This window comes from Tiliqua scincoides, chromosome 1 (assembly GCF_035046505.1).
Source record: "Tiliqua scincoides isolate rTilSci1 chromosome 1, rTilSci1.hap2, whole genome shotgun sequence".
Taxonomy (NCBI): domain Eukaryota; kingdom Metazoa; phylum Chordata; class Lepidosauria; order Squamata; family Scincidae; genus Tiliqua; species Tiliqua scincoides.
Genome location: NC_089821.1, coordinates 183,686,893 through 183,706,959, shown reverse-complemented (window position 1 = coordinate 183,706,959; position 20,067 = coordinate 183,686,893). Strand labels below are relative to the sequence as shown.

The following is a 20,067-nucleotide window of genomic DNA, read 5'->3' as shown; positions in this document are numbered from 1 at the left end:
CCATGTCACTATAAAGCAAATAGAATCTACAGCATAGGTGTCAAACTTAAATAAGTTAGGATAGCCAAATTCCCTGCTCAGTCCAGATAAAATGTCAGCTCATTTGGCCTACTAAGGTCACTGATGTTAGTGCTGAAAATTATTGAATTGTGTGCAATGTTGCAGGAGTTCCACAAATTGTCAGGTCTTTGCACAGCTGCAAGACAAACCACCAATGGAGTGGTCTAGTTTGGATGGGGGCATGTGAGGGGAGAGCAGAGGCAAGAGATGTGGTTGAGGGCAGGTCAAGGCAGAGGAACTGGGTCAGAAGCAGAATTGGTGGTTGAAGTTGAACTGGTAGTCAAGGCAAGGGAACAGGTACTTGGGCAGCAAATTCAGTCTGAAGAACTGGTTCAGAGGCAGGTTTTTGTAGCATCTGGTACATCTTCATTGGAATTGGCCTAGCACGGCAACCAAGAGGGTGCCTTGCCCTATGGAATTCAAGTTGCCTGGGTTGATGGAGGGCAAGAGCATTGCAGAAGGTAAGGTGGTGGAGACTGACTGCTGAAAGTAATGGATCAAGACCTATCCAACCCCATCACTTTACGATAGACTTTTCTGGGAACCTCAGAGGGCATAATAAGACCCCTGAACTTCAAGTTCGATACTCATTCTAAAGGGTCCTTCTGATATCTAATTCTGCAGGTGTATCTATAGATGCATTTAGAAACTGCCCTGTTTCTTTGTCACATCTGACATGTCTTCGTAGTGGAACATCTCGATGGAATCTAGTATATCCAGCTCAATATAGATAACTATAAAGTCAAAGATGAATTCATAGGGCCAAATCCTATCCAATTTTGCAGTGCTGGTGCAGCCATGCCAATGGGGCGTGCACTTCATCCTGTGGTTGGAAGGTAGTCACAGAGGCCTCCTCAAGGTATGGGAACATTTGTTCCCTTACCTCAGGGCTGTACCAGTGCTGGAAAGTTGATCAGGTTGGGTCCTTAATTCTGAAGCAGGGATAGGAGAATGGTGTAAAATATCAAAACAAACAGCTGCAATTTTTTGAATTTTCAGTGAGCTGAAACTTTTCCGTCTCAATGAAAGCAAGAAAATGAAAGTTTCCACTACAGCCCTACCCAGATTTGCTAACTGGCAAACAGGCTTTTAATAAAGGTAAAATTGATTTATAGTTGGTGGAAAATCTAAGTTGTATTCTTAGATAATCATGACTAAAGAATGAGTTATGAATAAGTCCAAATGATTTCATTTTCATTTCATTTCATGTATGGATAATATATCTTCATTTCATTCATTTCTTTTTATTTCAAAAAGGCAAAATACCCTTGGATCCCTCCCCATTCAATTTACACCAAGAAGCTAATTTTCTTTCTAATTAATTGATGCTATGAATACGTGTGACCTAGAAAACATGTATATCACTTTGAACAACAGTGTGGACTAGAGATTAGCATTTAGGATTTGGTTGTGAAGGCCTAAAGCTGATATAATGAGTCATTGGCCCAGCTAAATCAGTAAACTGAAGCCCATCTAGCTCCAGGGTTTCAGACAGAAAAAGATGTTTTAACTCCAGGCTGATGCTGAAAACCAGAAGTGGCTATGTGTCAGGCGGAGCACCCCTCTCCCCACAAACTATCTTTCAGTCTGACCTTTCATGTATTTGTGAGTGCACACTTTTGCAGTCTGTCTGAAGATTTCATCTTTTGCTTACAAATATGGCATCTAGGGTATAAGTTTCTTCCTTAAAGGGAGGAAAAAAGTTCCAAGAATAAAGGTTTTAGTGTAAAGTGCTCCTGGATGTGTACGTGGAAGAAGATAAGAAGAGCACTGCTGGATCTGATTGAAAGTCTGTTGTCCTGTTTTGCAGCCAACCAGAAGCTCCAGGAAGTCCAGATGCAGGGTGTGATGGCAAATATTCCTCTTTTGTTGCTTCCTAGCAACTGGTATTCAGAGGTATTGTACCTCTAAACTTTGAAGTAGCCATACTGACTAGTAGCCATTGGTAGACTTTCCTTTGTGAAGGGAGTGGATGGGTCTAAGGTTCCTTCAGCTGTGGTGTGTAATCTGGTATCCAGGCCTCAACCACAGCTCAACTTTATGAACTGGCTCCCAGGACATTGCCTAAGGGTACAGCTACTCTTGCTGAAACTAAGGAGATCTTGCTTCCGTCAGTGCTTGGATGGGTCACTCCTAGATAAGACTGTGTTCATCACAACGCATGAATTCCATGATGCAGCAAAGAAGGGATATCAAAACAATAAAGTTTTAAGGCCACAGTGGCACACACAAGCCCACCATTTTGTGGGCATCAGACTAGTTGACAATTAATTTTGCAGGTGCATATTTCAGTATTGAGTGATTTCACCACTAGAGCACCGTCTGGTGGTGAAGTCAGTTACAAATCCTGCTTTTAACTAATGTTAAAAACTAGAACCTAAAGGAAATTCCTGTTTGCTTGTTTAGACATTCAGTCTACAAGAGGCAGCTTCTGTTCTTTACGTCAGTAATCCTTCTGGCATTTCTTTGTTTCTGAAAGCAATGCATTACTGTGTCCTTCAGCTTACTGGTTTGGTAGCACTGTGTATGAAAACAGCATGAATGCCAGCGGGAAAAAGAGTATGTTGCCGAGGCAAGACTGTGGCAGTCAGCAAGCAAATCAATCATCCCCTCCTGGCATAGATGAAGTGCTTGTTAACTCTCTATGTCATTTTTTAGAACTGTTTAACTTTTTTTAAAGACTTCAACTCTACTATAGATTCTTGAAAACATATCAGATTTGGGATGGAGCCTTCCAAGTTTCTTTTCATTTTTAAAATGCTTTTGTGATCACTAAAGTAATCACAGAAGATCATACAGACAACATGAATTATTTTCATAGTGTATTATGAGTACCATAATGAAAAAAAAAAAAACTGTGGTACAGAATATGATTCAAATCTTTTCATTTCTGGAAAAAAAAAAGTTGTTTCTCTTCCACTGCATGGTAACTCTGCAAAAGCTGCTGTTATTGCTGCTGCTGGCAATTCATTGAAAGTTGGGCCATGCAGATGATCCAACATACATTTGACTCACAGGCCAAGTTTTATCTCACAAATTCCAGTGATTTTTTTGCACAGCTGGTGTTGTGCTGTGAGCTCAACTCATGCTGGACTGTGTGTGAGATTGAGTGGCCCTCACATGGAAACACAATGGTCAGAGAAAGTAGGTTGATGCATGTGCTTCTCTCATAAAATAAGGTCATGCATAGGGTCCAAGACACGTCCTTTTGTTACATTCCTATTACACTTTCCCTCTGAGAAGTGCAAAGCAGTGCTGTAGCCCCCCAAAAACTCTGTGAGGTAGGATCCAATAAAGAGATAGTGACTTGCAGTATATGCCACTGGACTGTAAGTGGAGCCACGAGCAAGGAATTCATATGTTTCAACAATTTTACGTTTTGTTATGTGATTCTTGGACACGTCACCAAAACTATTTCCGTTCCTTCATACGTAGACATGGGATAATGACTACCACCCTGAATCATAAAAGCTGGTCATAAAATAATAAAAGGTGCTTTGTTGTGTAACTATCTGACACCTGTTGCTGACATTTTGGGTGGTTGATTAAAATCAACATTTTAAATTGCACCACCTCCTCAGCTGCCTCCTCTTGTCCCACATGCTTCCACAAGACTTTCCTCATCTTTCCACAGCTCTTGTGCCTCAGTATCTCCCTCCTCATTGGCAGAACACAGTTTCCTCTACCTACAGCCAGTGGGAAAGTGGATATAGAACAACCATTTTCAACCACTGTGCCGTGGCTCACTGGGGTGCCGTGACTGGTCCCCATGTGTACCGCGGGAGTTTGGTGGAGGGTCATTTATTAATAGGACCATTGGGGGATATAAGCCCCCACCAACAGCTTGGTGCGCCTTGTCAATTGTCCAAAAACTGATGGTGTGCCTTGACAATTTTAGTACCTTGTCAGTGTGCCATAAGACGAAAAAGGTTGAAAATCACTGCTATAGAGGAACAGGCTTCTAGGCAGCCTGTAGACCCTAACCTCTCTTTGGTATGAATATGCCTCTCTGTGCCTCCATCTCACTTTCCTACCTTTTCCAGTTTTCTGTTACTGTAGCTCTCTTACTTCCTAGAGCTATCAAAACTCTCTTTTAAAGTCTCTCAGGCTGTGCTTTGATTGGGACAGAGTGGCAAGCAATCTCCACCATTTCCCATCAATGTAATACGAAGCAGGTTATTGGAACATGATGTGCGTTCAGATGACAGGCTAAGTGAGGCTTCCACATTTTCCCGTGAATTTGCTTGCTCTCTGGACTAAGTACAGGAAACTAAGAGCTAAGTACAGGAAACTAAGCTCTTTTCAACTTTGATCAAGTATTGTGTAAGGAATATGAAGAGGTATGTGTCAAATAATTGAGATCTTAACTTCAGGAAATTTAGGCCTAAATTCTAACCAACTTTCCAGCACTGACATAGCTGTGTCAGTGGGGCATGTGCTGCGTCCTGCAGTTGGGTGACACTCATGGAGGCCTCCTCAAAGTAAGGGAATGTTTATTCCCTTACCTCGGAGTTGCATTGCTCTTATGTTGGTGCTGGAAAGTGGGTTAGGATTGCGCCCTTAGCATGATAATATTTGACAGCTCCTAATCAATTTATCAATCTGGAGTGTCTCATCGATTCAGACACTCATCGATCCTCTTCTGCTCCCTCAGGTACACATGTTTATTTAATCAGCATTCCCCATCTGATGGCTTGATGGTGATGGCAGTGGTGGTAGTTTTTACCAATGATTTGTTCTACATCAAAAAGCACACAGGCTTATTTAAAAAGCTGCCAAAGTATCCCAAAGGTTTGGGGTGGAAAAAAACCTGTTGACAGAAGTGTGTGGCTTGGTGCCTTCAGTATCACTACTGTTAATAAGATTGAGGCTGTGTGAACAGTCAAGTAACAGTGCCTCCAAACCTGTGAAGCAAATGGACTGATGTGCTGTGGAGCAATGTGTGCTCTAGAGCAGTGGTTCTCACACATTTAGCATTTGGACCCACTTTTTAGAATGAGAATCTGTCAGGACCCACTGGAAGGGATGCCATGACTGGAAGTGATATCATCAAGCAGGAAAATTTTTAACAATCCTAGGCTCCAATCCTACCCACACTTACCCAGGAGTAATTCCCATTTACTGTCATCGTTAAAAGAATATACATAGTAGCTTGTTAAAAGTACAGGTGTGTAACATTTCCCCAAATGCAGTCACATACCATGGGAGCATCAAGTCTAATACATTGAAAATAAAACACTGAAATGAATGGGGACCTACCTGAAATTGGCTCATGACCCACCTAGTGGGGCCAGACCCAGAGTTTGAGAAACACTGATCTAGAGTCTAAGGTTACAATTATTGCTTAGGGACCAAGTCCCATTGACCTCAGCAGAGCATCCTTCCAAGTGCACATGAGCCTGCTTAGTAACTTTCCATCAAGTGATCCACCTCCTGCACTTTCTAAGGAGTATAGAGAGAAAGAAAGATCAGTTGTAAGAAAAGTGGCCCTTTCAGCAGTTGTGTAGAGGAAGGGATTTGGCAGTGTTTACGTTGTCAGGCAGGTGTGAACCCAGGAGCGTGCTCAGTTAGTTATTGAAATGGAAATGTGCAAGATCCCTTGAGGTGATAGGATGTGGTGTCAACAATGGCCCCTTGCTGTGGCAGGTCTGGGAAGCATGTGGTTAACACCAGGGTCATAGATTGCAGTGAGTGTGGTGCACAGTTGCAGCCTCTTGGAGGCAAAAAGGTCCTCAGAGATAAAAATAGCACCAGGAGGAAGGAAAGGTGTGGGTGGCAGAAGGACGAAAGGTTGGTGGAAGAAGAGATAACTAAATGGTTGGCTGGCAGATTGACTGATGGATGGATGGACCTGATGACTGACCAATGGACTGACTGGCAGGCGGGCAAATGGACTACTGAGGATTGCTGCAACAGAGACAGCTGGAGGAGAGCTGAGGGGGCTCTGCTGTACCCAGAACAGCTCTTGCTTTGAGAACCAGGAGGAGCGACCCTGCAGCCCTAAAGGCAAGCTACCTACTGGTTTCCTTCCCGTTAGTGTCGAGGGTCAATAACAGTTTTGTATGCTGCTAGAGCAAGCCAGAGTTTGAGTCAGGGAAACAAATTAGCTTAAAGTGGGCACATGTTCTCTAGGTAAACTTGGAATGGGAATTTGGCAAAACAGTTATCCTGAAATAAGTATAGTACATGAATGAATGCAGGACTGTGAGAACTCTCTGGGATTCCCAAACATGTGCATTTTCATATCTCAGACCTGGACTGAGGAAGACCCAGTATATAGATTATTATTATTAAGAATAATACTTATTATACTTATACTGCTTCTCAATAAGAGTAGTTCACAAAGCTGTTTACATAGTAAAATAAATCAATATATGGACAACTCAATAAATCAACATTATACAGAGTGAGGTGGTAATCTAAGATGAAAGAATTCTGGACAGTTCTACTTCAGACTGCGGAGGTAGCATCATTTTTTTTCATGCTTCCTCAAACAAAAAATACTCACCCCATATAGTAGTTGGAGGAGCAAATATGAGTATTTAGACAGACTTCTCCCTTATTTGCGTGGTTACTACGTACATGTAGAATGTTTTTGCATCAGGAAGGATTAAAACTAGGGCTCGACACCTGCAGTCTGGAGTAGAACAGTGCAGAATTCTACAACCTCCCCTCCCAATATAATATGCAGATTAGAGTCTCCCAAGTTGTCTCCCATACACAGAAGCGCCGCTCCATTTGGTCAAAGGGGCCTACTGCTGTGTTGAGACTTGCAGTCACTTCCATGGAGTGCTTCTCCAGTTTGCCCAAGGGAGGATATTTTCTCTCTTTCATGCCCAGTGCATCGCCATCTGTTCAGCTTAGGCCAGCTATTCTGTTTGCATATAATTCTGTGGCTCTGCTACCAGATGCATTCAGACTTTCCTTGGCAACAGCTGTTGTGAATCATCGCCACTCATGTGAGATCACTTAGCCCGCCCCAAAGAGAAATCTCAGCTGTTGCACCCTGGACTTAATGGTTCTGAATGGCGCGAGATGTATTGATTCCCTCTTTAATTGTTGTCAACATAACATTTTAATTGACTGAATTCTGAGTATTAACCAGCACTGCCATTGTTTGCTTTGATTAACAAATATGACCAGTGTGTATTCTCAGTTGCTTGAGAACATGTCCAGGCATCATCAATAAACGCTTTAGACTGAACAAATGATGAATGGTATTTGTATTGAGCTGATGGCCCTTTTCAAGGCAGAATCAACGAGGACACCGTTTACAGTATTTTATTAGTTTCTTTTCCAGAATAAATCTGTATGTTCACCTCTTTTTATAATTCTTAAGCTCATAATTAGATCCCAGGGAACCGAGGCCAATGAAACTTAATTGCTGTTTATACTAATGGACTCTGTAGCTTGCAGGGCTTGTCAAAATCTGTTCATTATATAAAGCTGAGGTTCTATTATTTTGTTTCGACCGCTGCTTTAAACTAGCTTCTGCCTTCGTTTGTGATTGCTGGCTCTTATAAAGTCATCTCTTCGGCATTTTCTATTGAGTGCTGTTTTCACTTTAGTTCGAGAATTGGGAGACAAAGTACTGTAATGTGATCCTTTTTAATTGTTCTTACTTCTGTGACAAGAAAATACAATGCGGTTACCAAGCTGCATCCTGGAGATTTCTCCTATACTTCTGAATCCATCCCTAAATTGGGAGTGGGGTTGCCAAGTGACTAGAAAAAGTGGCCTGGACACAGCTTTTGTGCATTTAACCGCAGTTTTTTCCCCCTGAAGTAATCAGCAAGTGAACTTTCTCATGCCATAATGTTAGGCATTTTCACCTGCTAGCGTTTACAAACCAAATTGTTGTTAAAAGCACTGGAGCTGGGGGCCCATAAAAAGTTGGCAATGCTGGCTGAGAGGGAAAACTAACAGTCAAACTAGACATATACCTAATGGCACAATACTGCCGGTTTTATTTATAAATAGCAAGAGGAGGGCTTGAAAAAATGAAGAAACTGTGATGGAGAGTGGAGGGCATTAGTACTTTGCTTCCAAGGTAGCTTTGATCCCAATCGTGCACCCCTGCTTGCCGTCTTTACTTGAAAAAACTTCAGTTGGAAGGCTTTTCTTCTCCCAAAGATAGGGCATGGGTAGGGAGCTGCACAACTGGGATTAAAACCACTTTGGAAGTAAGATATCAGGTAATACTTTGTATTTTGAAGTAAGCTCCTGTTCCAGGCTTTACTTCCCACTGTTTGTGCCACTAGTTAAAATGAAAAGTTTTGTGAGGCACCTTCTGTAGATACATTGCAGATAACCATAGGAGGCAAAATTAGATGCCTGTTCTCAGTGCTCCACTGGAATTCCTTTTCTATTTTTTTTTATTTAGAGTGAACTTTTTCTAAGTTTACTAATTGAAAGCTAACGTTTAGGGCTTTCCAGAAAATCCACTTATAGCACAATGAATATGTTCAAACATCGTACATAATTCAGATGTCTCCCCTCAAGGATGCTTATTTGATAACATCTGTGATGTCACTGCTGATGGGGGATAAAATTCCTCCTGACCCACCCAAACCTTGTAACCTAGTCATAAGTTTGGAGAAGGGCTGTGTGAACTTCATTCCAGGCAGCACATCTATGCTTGCCTTGAAAGTAGCAGACTTTACCTCTTCTGTGAGTCCTTTTTTTTTTTTTTTTAAACAAGGCTGAGCATTTCATATGTTGTGCCAAGACATCCTTCACTTAGGCTTGAAAGCAATGGTTCCCAAGCAAGGAGTCTCAACCCAAACAAGGGTGGCATGGATATTTGTGAGGGTCATGGGAAACAGCATTTACTGTAAGCTGCATGGCTGCACAGATGGAATTGAAGCCCTTTGCAGCTCCCCTCTTGGCACTCCAGATCATCATCATTATCATCAACATGTATCAGCTCCATGGGTCACAAGACATAAAAAGCCCTGTGTTTAGAGTTGCAGTCAAAAAAAAGTTGCAGTCAAGACAGAAAAAACCCTGTATTTAGAGTTGCAGTTTGGGAAACACTAAAGGGAGCAGACCAACAACACAACCATCCCTGTAGAAGCAACACTATTCCCCAATCTATTACGTGCGGACTAAATTCTACGCAGTTGCCTCAAAACAGGATTTTTTTTCCTGTTTCTGGCAGAGCCAGGCTGTTGTCCTCATATCCCTCCTTCCACCAAGGCATTGTAGAAATCAGGAAAGGACATCCCTGATGTATTGTCTGCAGAATTGCTGTCTGCACTTCTTTAATTGCATAACTCAAGCCTCTTTATTCTTAGTCACACTCTTTCACAGGGGCAATATACTTCCTTGCCTCTTTGTACAGGTCCAGTTTGCACAAACTACCCAACCCAGAGCAGTCACCTTCTTGGACTCCCTTCTTACAGGAAGGCTCCTTCTCCTGAGCGTCAACGTTAAGCAGGTGTTTGGCTCACACTCACCACTACCCTGGTGTTGGCAGGAACTTCCATTCTCATAGCTGCTTAGTTGGCCTCTTTCTTTTCTGTCTCTCACTTCTTTTCCCCAACTCCTCTAGTCCCATCTCCCCATCTGCCTTCCTAGGTCTCCCCATCTGTGTTTTTCCTGCTTCTCTTCTCATTTCAATACTTTCCTAGTGTCTCAGCCTCCCCATCTTGGCTTTTCCTTCCTCTCTTAACTTTTGTACCCGGTTCTTCAAACCTACCACTGATCTTTTTCCTTCTGCCTTTTCCCTCAACGTACCACTCCAATAATCTCTGTTCACTCTGCTTGACATTGCTCTCGTACACTTCCCTCAAGTTTCTCCACTCTTTCTCTTCCTTCCACCCTCCCCTACTGTCTCACTGCCTGAAGCTCAGCCACTCACCAACTCCTCCCTACGATGGCTGGGCAGCCACTATCCCAGCCACCCCCAGAGCTTGATGATGAGGTCACTGCCAAGCACCAAACTGCCAAGCAGTGTCCTTGGTCGTGTCAGTTGCCCTGTGACAAATGCTTATATGGATTGTCTACAAAACCTTTTAGAGGTCATGCCTGAATTCAACTATTACTTTTCATCATTGGTTTGAACCGGAGCAGTGAAGAGGAAATGTATATCTTTATCCATTGTTGTCACTCTTTAAAAAATATGCCTTTGTACTTAGCTGATATTTTAATCAGGTAATCTCAAGCCGTTTGGCAAAGAATAAACATCTTCTTAGTTTTAATTATGTACAGCCTTAGGCCAGATGCTAATTAGCTGTTTGGGAGGAAACAGATGCCAGAGATCACATATTGTTGTTACTGAATATTACAGTTTACAGAACAGTTGCTGAAGCTTTCAGCACAGATGTGGAAACAGCTGTAAAGAAAAATTAACATCCTTTCTGAGCCTGCAGTAGCAGATCTCATAATGAATGAGAATTAGGACCCGCACGTGAAATGCAGTATATTAGCTCCATAATTCTGCATGGAAAATGTGACTCTCCTGTTTTAAAGGATAGCAATATTGACTTCTAATTTCTTTCTTAGGGACTGGTGTCATGACTTGGATTTTTTTTTTTAACTCTATATTGCCTACAATATATTTTGATTAAAACACAGTCCTATGTAGGACTTATATTGTGATTTCTGGTGTGTGTTAACTGTTTATAATGTTAGAAAAATTCTAGAAAAATTATGTTAAGGTACTCCTTCACAGAGCAGGTGGATCTGCCTGCACTGAAATGTGTGCCTGCCTGAGGGAAAGCTGGGAAGGAGGCAAAGGATTCCACTGACACCATTTGTAAAAATGACTTGCATTACAATCCCATGCATGTCTACTCACTAGTAAGTTCAATGAACTGAGTTCAGTGGGACTTACTCCCAGGTAAGTGTCTCTAGCATGCAGCATTAGACATAATTTTTGAGCTGAGCTGTAGCTGTATTTTGCATGTATCTTCTTTAAGAAAAGAAAGAAAATCTATGTCATAAAATATATTTGAAAGTCATGGTATAGAAACTCATGTACTCACAGTACAAAGAGATAGAAAACAGCAGGACAGATTTATAGGCTAGAGAGAAATTAAGCTTTAAAAGGCAGGCAAATGTATTTTTATAGGCAAAATACACACACTCTCTGTGTGTCTGCCCCTCTTTTGCATACACACATACAAAAAACCTCATACAGGTTGCTAGGTTCATTTATTCCTTCATATTTAAGGCCAATAAGTCACATTTGTATCTGTCTGAAGTTGTTTTTAAGAGTGTTCCCAACACTTAATGAGTTTTTTAAAGGCAAGTTTAAAATCTTCATTAAAACTAGTATACAAGAGAGGATTGATAAGAGAATTCACATAACCAAGCCAAGTCAAAAAGTGAGCCACCTCAGAGGACACTGTGCTAAGCCCAATGCCCACAATGACCTCCTTAATGAAAAAGGGCAACCAAGATAAAATGAATGCGCCTAAAATGAGCCCGAGAATGCGTGCGGCTTTTCGCTCCCGTATACTGGAAATCTGTTGGCGGTCCCCAACCAAATCCAGGTCATGGTCAAAAGTAGGACTCCTCACTGAATTAATTCTATCAAACTCCGTGGTTGGATCAGACGTGGAGAAGTCGGACACACAGAATGTCTGTGTGAGCTTGCAGCTCGCAAAAGAGTTTTGGCTGTCATTGCTCCTGCTGCTGAGGTGTCGACTTGACCCCCGTTTTTGATAAAGATGCTTCGCAGCGTGATAAATCCTGTAGTAGACAATCAGTATGAGTGTCAAGGGGATGTAGAATGCTCCAAATGTGGAGTAGATGGTGTAGATAACGTGGGTGTGTTGAATCTGACACTCGGTGGAATTGCTGCTGCTGCGATGGTGTCTCCAAAACAAGGGAGGCATGGAAATAAACGTGGATATAGTCCATACAGTGCCTATCATAAGTCCAGCTCTCTTCGCAGTTCTCTTCTGGGCGTATTCAATAGCATCTGTAATTGCCCAGTATCTGTCCAGTGCAATTACACAAAGGTGGAGTATTGAGCATGTGCAGCAGGTCATGTCTATGCTCAGCCATATTTCACAGAGAAAGTATCCCAAAGTCCATCTTTCCATCACTATATAAGTAATACTCAAGGGCATGACCAAAACAGCCACAAGTAAGTCTGTGACAGCCAGCGAACAGATCAAATAATTTGCAGGCTGGTGGAGTTTCTTAGTTGTGCAAATGGCCGAAATGACAGAGGAGTTCAGCAGCGTCGTCAAGGTTGTAATGATGGACAGAGTCAGGGTAATAAGCATGTTTTCAGTGACTGTTTTGGATTTGACAGCCATGCTGGCTTCTGAAGTGAAGTTTGTGTGATTCATCTCCTCTGGCCTACCCAAATTGCTCACTGCCTTAGGTGGTTTCAGAGTTTAAAATTCTGCCATTCCAAAAGTTCACAAGGATGTTTCAATCTAGAAACCTTGAAGCCCCATCTTTTCAAGATCTTGACACTTCTTTTTCTCTAGCTGGTGTTCTTCCTGGAAGACAAAGGTTTGCCAGTTAATAATAGATCTTCTATTTTTATTTCTGTATAACACTTTCGAATTGCTTTTCTGTGAAAGAATAGGAGGTGTTCAACGGTGGGATATCACCAAAGAGGTGAATGAACAGATTCCAAAGTTCACAAATTCATAACTCAAATTCAGTTCATGTTAATCCTGTCCTAAAATACACAAACTACAGTTTGATGAACATTAATTTAGGCAGCATCTTTCTCTTTAGTTTTTTCAGGACTTGCTTCTTACCTTAAAAAAAAAAATTATAGCAGACTAAAATTCACCAATCTCATAAGAACATAAGAACAACCCCACTGGATCAGGCCATAGGCCCATCTAGTCCAGCTTCCTGTATCTCACAGCGGCCCACCAAATGCCCCAGGGAGCACACCAGATAACAAGAGACCTCATCCTGGTGCCCTCCCTTGCAGCTGGCATTCTGACATAACCCATTTCTAAAATCAGGAGTTTGTGCATACGCATCATGGCTTGTACCCCGTAATGGATTTTTCCTCCAGAAACTTGTCCAATCCCCTTTTAAAGCCATCTAGGCTAGACGCCAGCACCACATCCTGTGGCAAGGAGTTCCACAGACCGACCACACGCTGAGTAAAGAAATATTTTCTTTTGTCTGTCCTAACCTGCCCAACACTCAATTTTAGTGGATGTCCCCTGATTCTGGTATTATGTGAGAGTGTAAAGAGCATCTCCCTATCCACTCTGTCCATCCCCTGCATAATTTTGTATGTCTCAATCATGTCCCCCCTCAGGCGTCTCTTTTCTAGGCTGAAGAGGCCCAAACGCCGTAGCCTTTCCTCATAAGGAAGGTGCCCCAGCCCCGTAATCATCGTAGTCGCTCTCTTTTGCACCTTTTCCATTTCCACTATGTCTTTTTTGAGATGCGGCGACCAGAACTGGACACAATACTCCAGGTGTGGCCTTACCATATATTTGTACAACGGCATTATAATACTAGCCGTTTTGTTCTCAATACCCTTCCTAATGATCCCAAGCATAGAATTGGCCTTCTTCACTGCTGCCGCACATTGGGTCGACACTTTCATCGACCTGTCCACCACCACCCCAAGATCTCTCTCCTGATCTGTCACAGACAGCTCAGAACCCATCAGCCTATATCTAAAGTTTTGATTTTTTGCCCCAATGTGCATGACTTTACACTTACTGACATTGAAGCGCATCTGCCATTTTGCTGCCCATTCTGCCAGTCTGGAGAGATCCTTCTGGAGCTCCTCACAATCACTTCTGGTCTTCACCACTCGGAGAAGTTTGGTGTCGTCTGCAAACTTAGCAACTTCACTGCTCAACCCTGTCTCCAGGTCATTTATGAAGAGGTTGAAAAGCACCGGTCCCAGGACAGATCCTTGGGGCACACCGCTTTTCACCTCTCTCCATTGTGAAAATTGCCCATTGACACCCACTCTCTGCTTCCTGGCCTCCAACCAGTTCTCAATCCATGAGAGGACCTGTCCTCTAATTCCCTGACTGTGGAGTTTTTTCAGTAGCCTTTGGTGAGGGACCGTAAATCTCAAATTTACTCTGCCTACAGGAATAGTTCTAAAATTTCTAGGAGTTCTAAAATTTACCCAGCCAACAGAAATAGTAGATTTGAATATTTTTTTTCTTAAGCTTAACTTTATTTGATCTGTGCTTCTTCCTCCCAAATTAAACTTTGCTCATGACCCTTTAAAAATGCCCTCTAAAATGACTTATTTTATCTATTTATATTGATTTGACACACAAGTGCCAACAGAACAAAATCAGCTTTTGTAGATACACATTTTCCTACTATTGATCATGATGAGATAGAAGCACTGAAATGCATTGTCTGTCTGCAAGCAACTGCAAGCAAGCTCTGGGCAGAGGAGCCAACCCAGCTATTGTCTGTCAGTCAAAGCCAAACTCCATGTTAAACAAATGGTACCTTACTTTCCAAAGCAAACACGAGCTTGAGGGAGGGGCAAACACTAGCTTGAGGGAGGGGGACTTCCATCAGGATCACTCTGCAGAGGAAGAGTTAAACTTTCTCTTCCCTGCATTTTGCAGTCCCCACCCTGATTGCTCACTTTGCAGCTGCTATTTACAGTGAAAAAATGAAGATGGAGGGCTAAATTATACCATTAATGTAACATGTACTTTGGCTCTATCAGGTTGGGGATATGGTCAGGCCCAAATTGCAGGAGTTTAGGACGTTCTAAACAGAAAAACTTGCTCAAACAAGATCTGTTGTCCAAGTCAGCTCTTTTATACTTATTGGATCTAACTACCCCCCCCCCCCATATGTCCCTTCTGATCTACCCCCTTTTCTGGGAAATTAAGGACCTTAAAATTACAGCTGTCTGATCTCCTGCCCAGTGCTCCATTGCTCCTTCATTCATTCCTACCAACCTATGTTGGCTGTTTGGAGTGTAGGGGTATGAGTTCCTCAGTAGAATCTGGCCCAGAAGCTGCAGTCTCAAGGGGCTTAGGTATGAGGCATTCCTGGGTTTCAGCTCAGACTTGGTGTTGGGATCAGGGACTAGCAGCTCTCCAGGCTTAACTTCTGGTGCTTGTGACTCACTTGGCCCCTCACTATCTATACTAGTTGCCAGGTTGCTGCCTGGAGTTGGGGTCATGACAGGAAAAGTTGCTTAGCCTTCACCTGTATTTAGATTAATTCAAAGTATATGGATTGAACTGCCCAGCGGTACAACATAATCAGCAATAGAGAGTTGTTTATACCATGTCCCCATTGTACAGCTGCACAGTTCGATCAATAGCAGCAATGGTTAGCTCTGAAACACCCAAAGTACAATGAAGAGCCATGTTGCACAATATTACACATATATTTCACTAGGAACAAATCCAGGGCTTATCCATGTCACAGTCATCACAATCATTGTCTTGATAATCAGCTAGTCCAGTGTGTCTCACTATTTCTGATCATGTCACAGTGCTCCCCACAGTTCAGCACAGGCTGAGTCTCTGTATTGGGTGGGACTAAATTATTCAGTGCTTTCAATGCAGAGGCTCAGTGAAAGTGCTGGTCCTCAGAGGAAACTGCATGTTGTGTCACTGAATGAAGCACGGCTGTATAGTTGCCTGAAGAAATACAGGTGGGAGGGACCCAATTAGGTGGCAGAGCACCTGTTTTATACGCAGAACAGGCATCTCCAGAAAAGATCCCTGACCAAAAACCTGGAGAACTGCTGCCAGTCAATGTAGACACTCCTGAACTAGGTGGAACCATAGAATGAGTAGACCAATCCTAGGCATGTCTACTTAGAAGTAATTCTTATTGTATTCAATGGGTTTCACTCCCAGGGAAATGTATAGGATTGCAGCCTCAGTAAATGGCTTTTTCATCTGTTCCTCTGCAGGTGAGTAATTCTTATTTTTCCACACTCCACAAGTCAAGATTTTGGGATGTAAATGTGAAGCATGTCTAATGTTTCAGTACCCAAACCAGAATGCTCCTGACATTCTGTCATAAGTCCCTTGATGGAGCGGCATCATATTTATTCGATCCATACCAGAACAACATATCCATCTCATCTTTCACTGCAACACAAAATCCAATGTACAAGTCTGTTGATCCTCCTACTTCAAAGAATGTCTTCCAGAAACCAATTGTTTCTATCTTGTTTTAGCTAATATTTTGTTTCAGCTGCTTAAGCTAATGCATCTTCACTTTTTATATCCTTCACAGCATGTTTTCCTTTTCTGATGTCAGTCTTCTTACCATTTTAGAAACACATTAAAATACTAATTTTACAATAAGCTGCTTTCAAGCAAAGATTTAAAGTTTCATAAAAATATTCAGTCTCACATACACAGCTCATTAATGTCTTCAAGAGCTTATGCTGTTTGCCCTAATTATTGCTGATGTACCACATATCCTGCTGAGTATGTCTTTGTGGGAGACAGCTATATGCTTTTGGCCCTTAAAGGGTTGCTGTTTTTCTTCTTGGAGACCATCCTCTGATGTGGCCATTCACAATTGAACACTAGAATTCAATCATGCTTTAGAACTGTTGCTTGACCCTTTTGAACCTTGTCCGAGGCTGTATAATAAGATTCTTAACAAATAAAATTCCCAGTTGTATACTCTCTATCAGGCTTTTGACTGATGTCTGTGACTCTTTATGTTGTACATGTTATGTTTATAAGATATCATTGGTTTTTAAGTTGTATTTTTTTTTTACTTCAACCGCGTTGAAATTTTGGAAAAGCAGTGTATAAACATTTCAAAAAAGCATTAATAATAAACTCCAAAGGGGCTTGGATTATGACAGCAGAAATAGGTAAACTATTGTCAGAGTTGATTTAAATTCTGCTGAACACTTTTCACAGGCCTGGTTGAGATGTGACAACAAACCAGAAGTTGTATCCGAAAGCAGCGGTTCCCAAACTGGAGCACTGCGATGCCTCAGCCAGGGAGAAAAGGTCGCCAGCCCTTTAAGTGGCATGGCGACGTTGTGACTGTGGCAACAGTACTCCCACAATCACACCACCACCATGCAAAAAGGGTTTTTTAAAAACTTACTGGGAGTCACTATGGCCCTCCAGAGGGTGCAGGAGGAGCATGGCCCCCTCTATGGGTCTCCCCATGCTGCAGAACTGCTCCAAAATGTGATTGCAACCAATTTCTGGTTTGCAACGGGGTTTCCTGGCTACATGTCCCAGACTGTTCCTTCTCTTGTTGGATAACTGATTTATCAAGGCTTTACTAGCAAAGAGATTAGTTAGGAACAGTCATGGGTTGCAAAACAAGCCGGAGCTTTAATTTCATTTTCACCTTCTTTATAGCTTGAGATTTGGGAGCCTATTGGGCTGTAACAAAAATGAAGGTAAGCTGTAAAAAATGAGATTTGTGGTTTATGCTACAACAGAGTGTACTATGGGAGAACAAACATAAAGAAGGAAGAGAGGTGGGGAGAGAGATTATTCTGATGAAAGGGCAATAACAAAGGCTGGAATTTCACAATATCTGATTTACGTAATTAGCATCTCAGTTCAGATTCAGAAACTAAAACTGGACTGTTAAACACCGAATATAAATAAATAACATATATCATATTAAGTTAGCATGGGAAGCATTCAAAGTGTATAAAGATAATTATTCCCATTTCACAGAAGTGTTACTGAGGCTACAACACTGCACCATGTTCATGTCCATCCACTGGAGACCAACTCACAGGATAATTTTTAATAGTATGAGTTGAACAAATTCATGAATACTCAAACATGGACTCGGATTATAACTTTTTACAGTTTATCTGAACTGGCTTTTGAATACACACCAAACTATTGTAAGGGAAATTTAGCAGTCTGTTGAAACAGTCACACAATGTGTTCAGTGTGCCAACATTGTGGGAAAAAACATTTGATTTTGATTTCACCAGGTGAAAAATGAAATTCACAGCTGAATTAGCTGTGCAGAATCTCTAGATTCAGAATATGCCACTGAACATCAGTTGTTGGGGAGCATCCAAAGGAGAAAACTCTTGCTTTTAGTAAACAATTTGTGTAGTTACTGTCCTGCTCCGAGAACCGGCTGGCTCTGATTTTAAATGTCAGCTGATAGGAAGTGGTAAAATTAACAAAAACTAGGTGAATCTAAAATACTAGGCTCAGTCTTACCATAGTGAGTATGGTACAGCAGCATAGATTGCTACTGATACTGGGTTGAGTGGCTAAGTGGCTAATTTCATGCCAGACTTGTCTCCAGTCAAGTTGGGGGCTGAGCAAGATGAGGCACAGGCAGGGTTGGTCGATCCATGCAGCCATCCATGCATCCATGAAGCATGCTGCATTGGTGGTAGGTTGCAGGGGGTCTGGGGGGTGATGGATTTGGGATGCCTTTCATCCTAAGTCTGCGACTGCTCCCTCCTTCCAACAAGCAGCCAATTCAAGCCGCATGCTCACTTAAATACAAAGTAGATAGCTTCCCCTTTTTATCATGCTCTTCATGTGCACTGTGGTGAAACCCAGAATGAGGACTGGTGGTTTCATTTATAGGGACAGCAGGAGAGTTCTGGCTCTCCCTGTAAATGAAGTCCCATAATTTTGAGTTTCACCACAGTGCAAGAGGAGCATGGTAAGTGTTTCTTGTTTTAGCACAGAGGCAGTGAACCTGAGATTGCATCAGGTGGCATTTCAGATTGTGGTGCTCCTGGGCACAAGTGAAATAAGGCATGGCCAAAAGGTAGAATAGAATTAGGGAGTGGCACCTTACCTGCTCTGCCCCATTACTGTTAAGAGAAGTCCTTCCTAAGACTATCTCCCTACAATTCCTATCTTTAACCAGAACCAGGTGGTGGTGTACAGGCTGAATGTTCTTTTGACAGTGCCCATGTTGCCAGCCCAAGATTAATTTGATGACATTCCTTTAGGTTGTGAATTCAGGACATGAACATAAGAACATAAGAACAGCCCCACTGGATCAGGCCATAGGCCCATCTATTCCAACTTCCTGTATCTCACAGCGGCCCACCAAATGCCCCAGGGAGCACACCAGATAAGGTAAGTAGCATGCTAGGTAACATGCTAGGTAACATGTCTTATTGTGCAGGTGGACCCCTACATTTTTAAAATACAGAAAGCTGCAGCACCAGACCGTAATCTACACTGGGACTGCAGTGGGGCAAGGGGCTGTAACTCCTTTCCCTCACCCTTGTTTCAATCTGAACCAGGCTCCTGTGGCTGCTACTTTCCCCAGGGGGCAAAGCTTCCATCGGTGCTAATGAGAATTTTACACCTAGGGCAAACAGCAGTTACAGGAAGACGTGATCTCACCAAAACTATTGTAGAGGCAAAGGGTTAAAGTTCTCTCCACCTTCAGATCAGGACCCTATTTACATAAAACAAAAAACCACAGACAAAGGTGCAAGTTACACAATAGGTAGAGGTGGGTTTTTTGGTGATAACAAAATAAAAACACATAATACTGCTTTTTGTACTTCCCAAAAGCTGCAAAAAAATAAAACCATTCTCTAACACCTCTACACGCATGTGGCTGCACCTGCTGCCACTACACCACCTATTTAATACACTATTAAAGCAATTATAATTTATAAAAATGTGCCCTTAGAATAAAAACACGTAACACCACTTTCTGCACTTCTAACTCTGGAAAACACCAAAATCTGTGGAAAAAATAAAACCGTTTGTCACTCACCTCTAACAAAGGCATCCTGTCTAGTTAGGCTTTTGATGCTTTGAAAAAAGAAATGTGCCAACAGCAGCCAATATAAGCAGCAAAAAGGCAAACCTCAAAATTCCCCATGGAGTAGCCAGTTAAAAAAGGAAACTATATTGCAGTCTAAGATAGTTGGAGTGCTCCTGCTTTTCCATAGGGAAGCACTATCTTTAGGACACAGTACTTTTTATAGAAAGACCTAAAAGGGATAAACTGACCCTGAGGAAACAGATGGAGATCTCTCTCTCTCTCTCTCTCTCTCTCTCTCTCTCTCTCTCTCTCTCTCTCTCTCTCAGAGATTGGCCTTCAGTCTATCAGGCATCAAGTCTT

General features: G+C 42.2%; 1 protein-coding gene across 1 annotated transcript; it reads right to left on the bottom strand.

Moving 5' to 3' along the window:
• Positions 1-11,273: 11,273 nt before the first annotated feature.
• On the bottom strand, positions 11,274-12,365 carry HTR1E (5-hydroxytryptamine receptor 1E). The gene has a single exon (XM_066609984.1). It carries the CDS (start codon positions 12,363-12,365, stop codon positions 11,274-11,276), a length of 1,092 nt encoding a protein of 363 aa, XP_066466081.1.
• Positions 12,366-20,067: the final 7,702 nt, after the last annotated feature.

Coding starts and splice junctions, on each gene's coding strand:
- HTR1E (XM_066609984.1), bottom strand. CDS start 12,365: ATGAATCACACAAACTTCACTTCAGAAGCCAGCATGGCTGTCAAATCC.